This window comes from Meles meles, chromosome 21, assembly GCF_922984935.1.
Source record: "Meles meles chromosome 21, mMelMel3.1 paternal haplotype, whole genome shotgun sequence".
NCBI classification, from domain to species: Eukaryota; Metazoa; Chordata; class Mammalia; order Carnivora; family Mustelidae; genus Meles; species Meles meles.
In genome coordinates, this window is record NC_060086.1 from 21,963,101 (window position 1) to 21,975,750 (window position 12,650).

Below are 12,650 nucleotides of genomic sequence, written 5' to 3' on the forward strand. Positions count from 1 at the left end.
GTCCATCGCCTCAGGCTGGTGACTTGGCCATCTTGTTCTGGGTGCGCTCCCAAGGTCTCCACACGTCCAGCTGTGATGCAACTTGACTGCAGGCGTGAACCCCACCAGCATGTCCCATGTACAAAACTGTGCCGGCAACGAAGACATCGTCACGCTGAGGGGCGAAGCTGACGGAGTCCCCTTGGCACTGGTATTGGAAGCTCCAAATCAAGAAAAGCTTTCAGGCAACGTTGAACTTGGAATTCCAGAGCCCGAGGGAAGCTGTGGAGGAAAAGTTGCCTTCTGGCAAATGTGCATATGTACGTGGCGATCTCAGCCATCTTGGGGACCCTGGTGTCCCCTCTTGTGCCAAAGACAGAGCGAGCTTTCCTCCAAGAGCAGAAACTTGGGATCAGAAATACTGAGTTGTGGCAAACAGTGGTATTAATAGAGAGGAGAAGGCTGTCACCTTAGAGGCGAGGGAGCCAAGTTCATCTACCTTTTGCACTGAGGGTCCCGAACCCCTGCGGTCACATCGGTATGCCTGCCACCAATGGCACTCTTCTCGGAGAGCATCCGATTGCTGAAAATAAAGCTAAGCTCTCTGAGAACCTCTGCGATGTCAGCATAGACTTAAGAATCTTCTCTCACGAGTGTGGGCCTCTGAGTACCCATGCTGATACCATTTTCTGTAAATAACCATTTTCCCCCCTCCAATCTCTGTAAGAATCAAGTCCAAGTCAGATCCAGTCTTGTTAATCCAGAAATACTTCCGCCTTCCCTAGAAGTGCTCCCTAGGATTTTTAAAACAAAAGGGGTTTGACTCTAAATGCACTTTTAAGACTTGTTTTCAGTTTAAAGGAATTATTTGAATTTCAAAAGCAAACCAAGGGTTAAATAAGTAAAAGTAAAGTGTTTCGCTTTACCCTTGGCACACAAGGTGCCCATAGATAGTAATTGTTTTTGCTGTTTTTACAGTTTCTTTTGTCCTGGGAGTTCCTGATACCTGTGTCTGCATGGATTTAATGGTCTCAGTCTGGCTGCTGTGCCCCCACAAACCCTTGACCCCTCTGAAACGCTTCCTTAGCAAGGCAGACCTCTCTTGTGGGAATTCCGGGGGCAGGATCACTCGCTAGGAGGCCTTGGTTGTTGCTAGATGCAGAGAAAACAAATATTGTTTTAGAAACATTAATAATTGAGTGGTTTTCAGCACAGAATTGGCCAGCATTAGGGGAACTGAAAATTAAGACTAAGACACTACCTCAAGCAGATTTTCTGATGAATAATTCACAGAGCTAATGCCCATGAAGACCTAGGAGAGAAAATACCTTCTGTGTCTGTCCTCCCCACCGTGGCTACTGACTCAATCACCTTGACTTTTCCTCACCCCCAAGCCCTTATCGGAGGGGGGCAGGGGGCATCTGGGGAAGTAAATAAAAGCCAACAATGCATCAGAGTTCTGATTTGAATTTTCACTGCGAGTTTGCCCCCATGTTGCTGTGTGACAGCTGATGAATTCTGTCCCCCTCTGAGCAGCATGTCTACCAACTTTGAGCAGGCTCTGGTTCGTTGAGGTCCAAACGATGGAGGGGACTTTGAGTACCAACTGAAACCTCCATTCCCAGAGAGATCTGTACCCCAAAGCATTTGTAGGCTGGGGTTGATTTCATTTCAGATTTCCCTCCTTCCTTCTTTCACACATTTGCTGCGTGCCTACCCTGCGCTAAGCACGGGGGATTTTGTCTCCCCGGTGCACAATTACAATTCACAGTGACTTGGACAAAGATGGAGCGAAGCAAGTGGTAGTGGGTGCAGAAGCGACGCCTAAATTCAGCCTGAGGTGAGATCAGGGAAGGCTTTCTGGTAGAGGCAACACCTGAACTGAGTCTTACGGAGAGAGTTGGGTAGGAAAAGAAGGACAGGAAGAGGGTGTTCCAGGTTAAAGAGAAAATTTGTACAAAGCTCCAGTAGGGAGAGAAGGAAAAGTCCTTTTGTGGGGACAGCAAGGGGGACACGGAGCAGGTGGGGAGAGGGGCCCAGAGAAGAAGCTGGATACTGTAAGGCATCAAGGTCACATTAAGCCCCTTTCATTTGGACGTTACTCTGGGCGATGGGGAGCCAGCGAATGTGTAAGCAGGGGGCTGGAAACTCAGCTGATTTATTTTAGAAAGATCCTGGCTCTGGTGTGTGGAGCACTTGGCGGTTGCTCTCTTCTGGTGTAAACCCTCAGGGTGTTGGTTTAAACCCTTCTCAGCCTGGTCAAATGGATTGCCTGTCACTATTTTGAAAAAATTGTTCTTCCTGTTTCTATGGTCTGTCCGGTCTCAAGCTGTGTTCTTGTCTCAGTTCATACATTACATCTCTGTTCTCTGTGGCAGGCGGGAGGGAGTTTGTGTGGGGTTCCCAAGAAGGACATCCCCCTCCCCCATTGCCGAGTTATCAGCTCAAACTTGTTCTTGCCAAGTTCAGGGTAGGAAGGCAGCCAGTCCCCAAGGAGAACTGGCTTCCTAGGCCAGACTTAGAGGGGAAGGCTCAAACTGGTAGCTCCTAGGGTAAATCCAGACCTACGGATATGTTTTGTTGGAGCAGTGTGTTGTTTGGGGGAAAAAATGAGGAATAATATTTAAAAATCGGGAGATTTCTGGGTCACCTGGGTGGCTTAGTTGGTTAAGCCTCTGCCTTTGGCTCAGGTCATGATCCCAGGGCTAGGATCGAGCCCCATGTCAGGCTCCCTGCTCAGTAGGGAGCCTGCTTCTCCCTCTCCTCCCCGCCTCTGCTCTCTCTTGCTGTCTCTGTCACTCTCTCTCTTTCTCTCAAATAAATAAAATCTTTTAAAAAATAAAAAAAATAGAAATAAAAATCAGGAGACTTCTCATAAAAAGTCGGGATTGTGATTTTCTAGAAATAGCAGACATGGCCACGCATTACCCTCTTCCTTCAAGGCAGCCACTGGCTGGAGCTGAGTAGTCTCTGTCCTGTGGACGGTCCCCACTCTTCCCTGTCACCTCCTGTCCAGAGGCTGATGGCAGCCACTCTCTGCCATTATCGGTGCCAATTACAACACTGGTTTTCTTCTACAAAGCAAGGAAGAATGTAAACTATTTCTTGATATCCACGTCTCCATCAAACACAGGAAAATGAAAGACAGATGACCAAGAGGGCCACGTATTTTAAGACAAACGGGAGAGCACAGATTTCTTGATGGAAATAAAAAAAATCCTTCTTTGATATGTACACCATGTGTGTCTGGTTGAAATCCGGCCCCTGTCACACTCACTCCTGTTCCTCGCCTGGCCTGGTGCTGGTGGGTTTGAGCCTCGGAGGACAGATGAGATGTGCTTTCAGAATCCCAAATGTCAAAACCATCTTTTCTATTGTTTTTCCCAGAATCCTGTGGCCTGGGGCACCACGAAGGGGACAAATGTGGGGTGTGGGGGGTCTGACTGGCTCGAGCCCTGCCCCATGGCTGGCCTTCTCCCAAGGGAGTGCTGCTCACACCCATGTGTGTGTCTACTTTCATTTGGCGGGGTGCAGGTTTCATTTAGGGGTACTTTGATTCAGTGGGGTGCAGGGATGGTTTCAAATACTTTAAAAAAAAACCATAAAAGCCATTGACTTGCTAGAGCCCTTTCATTTCCCTTCGGGGCAGACTAAAGCCAGGGAAGGGGACTGACTTGCCCGTTGTCACCTGCATGGTCCTATGTGGGAACAGAGCCTGTGTCCTGCCTTTTTCTCCCCCCTGGGCAGCAGGCTGTAGGCTGAGTGAGGCGCCTGGCCTCCTGGGCTCCATCTCCTGGGCTCTGTTTGACTCTTTGCACTGTTTGCTCAGGTTTATAAACACAAAGGCCTATGGGCCAAGCCAACAATATGTTGGGAGCAGGGGAGGTCAGCCTGCTGCTTGCTGCCAGGTGGGCCTGGGGTCCAGGGCTTCCAGTTCTCAGGTAGCGAGTGAGATCTGTGGGCTGGCAATTCTGATTTCTGGCCCCAGCACGAAGTAACTTGTTGTCCAAAGTGGTGCCTTACTCTCTGACTTGCTTCTCTTCTACCTAGTGTACACCAGAGCTCGTGAACGCTGAACAAATTCATTCATTCATTCCTCTTCAGTTTCTCATGTCTTTGTTCTGCAAACATTCATCACTACCCACCTTGTGCCAGGCCCTGAGCCAGGAGCTGGGGCTGCAGGGTGGGGAGAAGACAAGTAACAGAAACACAGCCTGAATGGGGAGCTGCCTGCAAGGAGGGTCATGCCGGCCCTCGGGCTCATTGCAATGATAATCGTCATTTATTGAGGGCCTACTGTGTGCAGTGGGCCCCATGGGGCTTTACGCAAATGAGTGTACTCTTTACAACAACCCTTGGAGGGACTGCTTTCATCCCCATTTTACAGATGATGACCCTGAGGATCAGAGAAGGTAAAGGCACGTGTTCCAAGGCATAGAGCTAGTGTGTGTCAGAGCCAATATGCATGCCCAGAGATTCTGAACCCAGAGTCTGTCTTTGCAACCCCTGTGATTCTAGGATCAACATGAGGCCATCCTGTGTCCACACTGGGGTTAACATGATACGAAAATGAAGGATTTTCATCAGCTTTCGTGGTCTACGACTGACATCCATTGAGGTGAGCCTCAGATGGGCTCAAGAGGGAAGTCTGTCAACAGTCACATACATGACCTTGACAAACTTGATGAGTGTGTGTGCATGAGCCACTTTCAACCTCTGTTGGCTCCCATTTTGTCCCCTTTCATGTTTTGAGAACTAACGTTACAATTGAGGTGCGACCAGTTTCCTTCGCAATGCTCAGATTCAACTCCTTCCTTCCGAAGCATGTATTGAGCACCTACTGTGTACAAGGCAGGCTTCTAGAAGCTGGCGACATAATGTCACACCCACTGTGAAAATGCACTGTTCTAGGATCCAGGGGCATAAACATGAGTAAAATAGACCCAGTCCCTGTTCCTGTGGGGTTGAAGACTTGTGGGTGAGGCAGATTTCAATCCAAGAACCACACGAGGAGTTGTCAAGTGATGACCAGCCTTAAGTGCCATGAAAGAGAGGGACATGGTGGCCTGAGAGTGTGTTCTGGGGAGAGCGGATAGGTGGGGTGGGGGGAGCAGGGAAGGGATGCATGAGTAGATCTCTGCAGGAAGAGTGGGCAGTAACCACGTGAAGGGGCACAGCATGTTCTTGATGGATGACTTGCAGCTGCAAAGGTACTGGGTCAGTGGGTCTGTGGAAGTGAAGGCCCCACAGAGAGGGACATGGTTTGGGATGAGGCTGGAATAGTGGGCAAAGGCCAGACCCTTGGTGGTGGTGGTGGGGATTTTGGTCTTTATCCTGAGAGTAAGGGAAGGTCATCAGAGTGCTCTCAGTCAGCTTTGGCTGTGTAACAAACAATCCCCAAACTTACAATGACTTAATGACTTAAAGCAACCATGCCTTCTTTAGCTCGGGAGCCTATAGGGCAACAGTTTGTGCTGGGCTCAGCTGGGGGCTCCTCTGGTCTGGGTCAGGCCCAGCTGATCTTAGGTGGCCTTGTTCACGTGTCTGTGGTCAGCTGGTGGTCACATGGGGCTGGCTGGTCCGTGATGGCCTCTCTTCTCCTGTGACAGGCTAGCCCAGGCTTGGTCACAGGATGGCTGCAGAGTGTAAAGCACGTGCACAGAAGCCACAAGGCCTCCTAAGGCCTAGACCCGGAAGTGCTGAGCATTGCGTCCTGTTGGTCAGAGCAAATCACGAGATGGGTCCCCATTCAGGGCATGGAGAAGTAGACTCCTCTTCTCCGTGCGAGGAGTTGCCAAGCATTTGGGTCATTTTTGCCAACTACTGCAAAGATTTTAAGTAGAAGCCTTTTTTTTTTTTTTTTTAGAGGGTTAAAAGGTCCTTTAGCTTCTTTAGAGGAAATGGTTGGGGGGCAGTATTTACCTAGTATCTGTTCCTTCCTCTGTTATTAGTAACAAAAAACCCCCAGTTTTTATTCCTCTACATTGCTTCCTAGAATAAAGGCTGGATTTCCTTCCCTCTTTAACAGCTTCATGTCACTGTGTTGTGTGAGACTTTTAGAGAGACTTCTTATAAAAGGAGGGTCAAGCTTTTCTTCTCTCCTTCCTCCCCATGCTTTCCTTGTTGTGTTGGATGGATATGTGTTGTTGGAGCTTGGGAAGCCACCTTGGACCATGAGGATGGAGACCTCATCCTAAGGAGGGTGGACTAGAGATCCAGAGGAGCTGGGGTCCTGATCACTCTGTGGAGCCTCCATACCAGTTTGGACTACCTGCTCCATGCGGCTCCTGGTTTTCCCTTCTCTGGACAGTTGCCTGTTTGGACTGGAGCTGTTCCACATAGGAGGTTGTGTTCACTCAGAGTGTGGGGGTACAAAGCCCCTGCCTCCATTTGATTGACGGTAAGACCCACTTGGAGCTGCATTAGATGCTCTAGAACTCCCCAAGGGTGAGGCCAGTCTCCAGCCCCATCCTGTGTCCCTTACCCCCCTTCTCCTTGGAACGCCCTTTCTATAAGTCTTACAAGAACACCCATCTCGGCCTCTGCTTCTGGAGACCCAACTTCAGGCACCCTATTCTACTTCCTGCCCACAATGAGCCACAGACCAAGGGTCTGGCTTACCCACCAAGCCCCTAGCTCAGAGTGACCCTTAATCCCTAGACTCAATCCATTTTTGCCCATGGTTTTGTGGTGGACAGAAGGGGAGATGTCAGGTGTCTGACACCCGCAGAGCAAGAACTGTGGCGTGAAGAACTCAAGAAAAAGGAACTTTTTCCAGGCCAGAGGATGGAGGGCAAGTGAGCACTCGGGGAGAGAGGCTTCAGATCTGGTCAGCGTGTGGGGCCCACCAGGCAAGTCCCTCCCCTTCCCATCTCCCTGCTCCAGGCCTGTTTGAAGTCTGGGGGCCGCCTGGGCTGCTGGACGGACAGCATTTGTAAGCAGCTCTCTCCCTAGCCCAGTTAATAATTCAGGAGCCAGTGCCTGCAGCCAACCCATCATTCCAACCCTGCTGCACCCTGGACGCCAAGCTAGTGGACAGGAAAGAAAAAATGACCATGCCCGCTTGAAAAATGGTTCTTGCTTCAAGTGTTGCTGCCTCCCCCGTGCTGCGGTGGGAGAGAGCTGAGCAGAGGCGATCTGCTGGGCAGACAGTGAGAGAAGGGTGGAGCAGTGCCCGGGGCTCAGGCGTGCACAGCGAACAGTATTTAATTTTTGGATCCTGAACCACGTTTGTTTTGGGACAGTGGGATGTAGTTACTGGAGTGCAGGCTGTAGAGAGGATCTACCTTTTTTTTTTTTTCTTACCTGATTCAGCGATTTATCCTTCACTCACTGCCTCTCATCCGTCCATTCATTCATTCATTTGGCAGCCATCGCCTGCCACTGACGGAAATGACAGGGGTTGGGGGAGTGACACCTGTCCTCGGGGAGACAGGCACATACAGTAAGAAGTGCCACAATTAAGGGGCTCGAGACAAGAAACAGCTGGCTAGGGACTCTGTGTCTGGGGACGGCCTGTCATCTGGGCGTGTCAGGACCCTAAATGTCCAAAGCAGGGAGGACAGGGTAGAGAGGTTCACAGTGAGGGGCCAGACTGCCAGGGTTCAGATCACAGCCCCCCCAGTCACTCACACACAGTTGGCGTCTGTGTGCCTCAGTCTCCCCTTGTAGAAAACAGTTAACAATGGGAGACTGAGACAAACCTGTTATTGTTAAGATAATGAACAGAGACGTTGAGAGCGGGATGAAAAATGCAGACTCGGACAAAGGCGAAGTGCTGGTCCCTTCAGAAAGTGACCGGGCAGCTTCTTAACAAAGCCAGACGCAAGTCCCAGCCTGCGGTCCCACCCGTGGGAATTCATCCAGACAAGACGATGAACTTCTGTTCATACAAACACCTCTACGTAAATGTTTACTACTCGCTTCGCAACCCCCACCCCCCGCCCGCCTTGATCGGGGAAAGAACGCAGTGCCTCTCAACCGGAGAGCTGATGGACCGTGGACTGTGACTCCGCACTAAACCAACAACGTGGTTGAGTCATAAATGGCTCTGCGGAGGTGGTCAGTCTTGTACGTCTCCTGTGTACAGCGTGATCCCATGCGCGTGGCGTTCTGGAAAACCGTACGGGCAGAAAACTGGTCAGCGGTGCTGGGGTGGGAGGAACTGCCCAAAAGGGGCAAAGGGGGATTTTTGGGGTGCAATGAAACTAGTTAGTATTCAGGCTATGGTGGCAGATGCCTGGCCCATCTATGTCCGCTCGTCAAAAATCCATAGAGCTGGACAACAAGGGACATTTTACCGCATGCGTTTTGACAGGTGTGAGGTGGTACATATAGAGAGGTTTTGGAGGAAGTAGCAGGAGTCCAGGGAAGCTAACCATAGTTAGGTCAGTTTGTTGAAGAGCTTTGAATGCCGTGTCCAATCCTTTGGACAGTGGGAAGATTCAGAAGTTTTTAAGCGTTAAGGGATATATGCAGATTTTTTTTTTTTTTAATTTGTCAGAGAGAGAGTGAGCGAGAGTGAGCACAGGAAGACAGAGTGCCAGGCAGAGACAGAGAGAGAAGCAGGCTCCCCGCCGAGCACGGAGCCCAATGTGGGACCCGATCCCAGGACGCTGGGATCATGACCTGAGCCGAAGGCAGCCGCTTAACCAACTGAGCCACCCAGGTGTCCCTATATGCAGATTTTGTTCCAGAAAGATCTCTGTGTTCTCTGTTTAGAAGCAGAAGCCTTTGAGTGTGTTGTCCTGAGACCGCCTTCAGAAATTTTCACCTGCCCCTCCCCCTTTCGGGAAAGAATTTGAATTTGTGACCCACATTGAACAATCGGGAGATCTTACATAGAGAATTCTGGATTTCTGGCTTCTCTTTAGACAGGTACATGTCTGCCAGTGTGCCTGAGCCCCATACCTACTCCCTTGTGTAGCTTTTCGGTGCATGCAGGTGTCTGTTTTAGACCCCAGGGGTAGAAAGTGCATTTGAGAGGGAAGCAGAGCGAGGGCAGTGGTGCTTCCCAGCCAGAAAAGACAATGTCATCACCTGGGGAACTTCAAAACACCACTGATGCCCATGCATCTGTATCTTATAAGGGTTCCCCAGGTGGTTCTACTCTGCAGCCAGGGCTGGGAACCTCTGGTCTGGGGGGAAGAGGACAACCTGGATTTCAGGGGGCACAGCAGTAGGGGAGGGGAGGTGTTAGGGACTGATGGGACATGGGGCTGAGGCAGGTGGGGTCCAGTGTGACTAGGGTCCCCGCTGGAACAATGGGGTGGGATGATGTCATTTGCTGAGAAGGGACACAGGAGGCAGTGGTCAGGGAAGGAGAGTCAGGGGAAGGGCGTGAGTTCATTTTGGCCACGCTGGGTCCAGGGAGTCTGTGGCTCCAGACTGAGGGCTCCAGTTGTCCAGTGTTGCTGTGCCTACAGCTTGGCCTCCGTCTCAGAGGAGGACAGAGGGCCCACAGAGGCCAAGACAGGAGAGCAAGGCAGCGATGGGGGTGCGGGGAGGTGAGGCAGCCACAGAGCCTCCCCAGAAGCTTCCCCACCCCCAACGCAGGGCCTGCCTATGGACAGGGACTCCATTAGGTAGGGTTGGGGACAGTGAGCCCCTCTGGTCTGCCTCGGTCATGGGTGCTGGGCTCCTGAGGAGCTATTTTGCCTGTAAAAAGTGGGGGAGAATGTACTTGAAGGCACTAAAGCTCGAGGGGAAGGGCCCTGTCAGACACGTGGTGCCCTGAAACCCAGAACCACTCCCTCCTGAAACCTAGCAAACCATCTGCTGATACATTCTGACTTCTAAGTGGATGCTATGGCTCCAGCTTTTTTTTTTTTTCTTTTTTTAATGTGGTCAAGAATGCATCGTCTATGTTAGTAGTCATGATCCTTTGTGTACTGGGAGCAATGCAAGGGCGAAACCATGTCTGTGGCCATCTTACAGACAAGTGAGGAAAGGGGAGGAAACACACATTTAGTACTACATGCCAGGTAATTAATATGCATTTTCACGTAAACCACATAACCATCCTACCTGTGTATGACACAGAGGTTATTGTTCCCATTTTCCAGATGAGGAAACTGAGCTCACTAATTATAAGCATTTTGTCCCATATCACCAGCTTACAGGTAAGCAGAGCTGGCAGCCGAGCCCTCCTCTCAACATGGTTCCTTGGTGGGTTTGTGTTTGTCCCTGTGACCTCGGTGGGAACACAAACACAGAGACACACTTACAGCCTCTCCAGACACCGTTTATTGTGTTTGGTGCCCCCTCTGCTTTCCTTCTAGAACCTAGTGGATGTCTTCAGGACTGTTCTGACCTCCGCCCCTCTGTGGACACACTCCCTCCTCAGGGTCTGCGTGGCCAGCCCCCAGGGAAGGACTTTATTGTCTTGAGAAGGGGTAGGCGGAGGTCTCAGCCTTCCCACCCACCTAGGAAATGTGTGCTAAATGGCACAGAGCTGTCTCATCCCGGCCGTTCTTGGCTGGGTTGGTTTCTGTCACCATGAAGCACTGATCGTGGCATTGTCCTACCGTAGGAAGCACTGTCCCAACCCTGTCAACAAAAATGATTTCTGGCCTCCTTTCTTGTCTCTACCTCCCCTGAGATGCACATGGAGACAGATGGGGCCATTGGGCAACGTTTGCTCTTGGGAAGATTCTGGGCCGAAGCAACCCGAAAACAGTGCTCGAAATGAAAGGGCAAGCTCACTTGGAGGATGCTGCTGGCTCTTGTGGGCAGCTCTTCTTCCAGAGCTGGGTGGGGATCCAGCTCCCCCAGGACTGTGGGTCCCCATGGATGGTGCTTCCTTCGGCTGGCTCTGGACAGCGGACAGTCCCAGCTGGGGCTGGGGCTTGTTCAAGCTTTGAGCTTATCATGATTGGTTTGGTTATAGATGGCGTTCATCACTTAGCATGGTTTCCCCATGGGAGCTTCTAACTTCAGATGGTTCTAAATAGAGTTGGTATTTGCTGCTGGTCACAGCTGTCCCCTCCGGTGGGTTTTGGCACCGGTGATCCCACTACAAGGGTTCTCAATGCAGATGGTTTTGCCATTGGTGGATCCCGTTAGGACTGGCTTGTCCCTGGGGCTCACGGTGGTCTGGCCAGTGCAGGCGGATGCAGGGGGACCCAGCACCGATGGCTCTTCATACAGCGGTTCTTCTCAACACTGGTTCTCAGTAGAGATGGTCTCACCGTGGCTTGCTGATTGTCCGAGGAGATAGTGCTCGGTATTAATAGTGCTCACTACGTGCAACCCTGCGCCTGCTGGTCATTGCTACGAATGGTGCTATCCATGGTTCTGACACAGTCAGTGTATACTTTTTTAAAGGTATTTGTTTTTTTTACCATAACCACTCTGGGTGAAGTCTAGCTTTGCTGGGTTGTCACATCTGTGTTTTTTGGGAACCTGGTGGCCAGCGAGCCAGCTCATAAAGGCATGCACATCTGGGCAGGCTGCTTCCCCTCGGTGGCCTGGTCACTGGCTTTGACCTTGCCCCCGGACTTGTCCTCTGGAAGACTGGTGTGACTTTTCACCGCACTTTGCACATTACCGTCCACCGGGATGTTCTGGCAGCTGCTGGCCTGGCTGGCGGGAAGGCTGCTGGCGGAGCTGAGCAGCCCGCTGCTCACCTGGTAGTTCAGGGCGCTGCTGCCCAGGCTGATGAAGCTCATGCTGGTCAGGCTGCTGGCTCTGCTGCTGCTGCCGCTGTCGGGCAGGCTGGTCTCACTTTTCCCCTCCAGGCTGCTTGCTGCTGCAGGCACGGCTGGCCAGCCGGCTCCTGATCTGGTTAGGTGAGTAGACAGCGCACAGCTGGCTGGTCGGGGTGCTGACCGCTGGGGCATGGAGCCTTCTCTGCAACCTCAATATGGGAGTGCCACCCACCAGGCTAACCTCACTGTTCTCCTCATCACCTGCGTACCCGCTGCTCAGCAGGCTGGCATTACTTGCCCTGCATTTCCCCTTGCTGGGCTGTCGCAGGCTCAGCAAGCCGCTCTCACTGTTCCACGGGTTTCCCAGGTTACCCGCCGAAAGTCTCAGGGGCCCTGGAGTTGCTCCTGTGTCATGGTGTGGCCACGCTGGTGGCTGGGGCTCTACGCTGGGGGCTGGAAGGCCTGGAGCTTGGTCCTGAACATCCCAGGCAGCAGAGTCCCCGTTTCTATCCTGGAGGAAGGTGGGGGGCAACTGATCTGGTTTATCCAGGGGGAGGGGACCCTGGGAGGCCTATGAGTGGTAGGTAGGTCTGGTTCATCTGGGAAGAGGAGGCTCAATTTATAGGGTGGCCTTGCAAAGGGGAGCCTTCTGATTGGCTGGCCTGGTTCCCACGGTGATGGGATTATGAGGCAGGTTGGGGGTGGGAAGGACAATGTCCTCCCCACACCAGTGGCATCAGGGTCTGGGGCTGGGGGTGGGCAGGGAGTGGCGAGAACCACCATCCTGGGGGCAATTAATTACTGCAGGGCCTGTGGCCTCTGCTTTGCCATTTCAGGAGACCTGGGTGTTCATCCCAGCCAAACTCCTTCTGAGCTATATTTCTTTAGGGCGTCACTTCTTCTGAGACAGTCCATGCCAAGACCACTGGGAGGACTGAAAGGAATGTGACAGGAGTTTATCCTAGACTGTTTGCCAGATCTGGTCTGGCTCCTCTCTGTAGCCTGGTCCCACATCATACCCTT

General features: G+C 51.8%; 1 protein-coding gene across 1 annotated transcript in view; it reads right to left on the bottom strand.

Annotated features, from left to right (window-relative positions):
• Positions 1–11,700: 11,700 nt before the first annotated feature.
• The window catches only part of C21H16orf82 (chromosome 21 C16orf82 homolog), a 31,769-nt gene continuing 30,819 nt past the window's right edge, over positions 11,701–12,650 (bottom strand). Inside the window, exon 2 of the mRNA XM_045992940.1 lies at positions 11,701–12,198. Coding sequence (XP_045848896.1) covers positions 11,701–12,198 — 498 coding nt within the window. The remainder of the gene's footprint in view (positions 12,199–12,650) is intronic.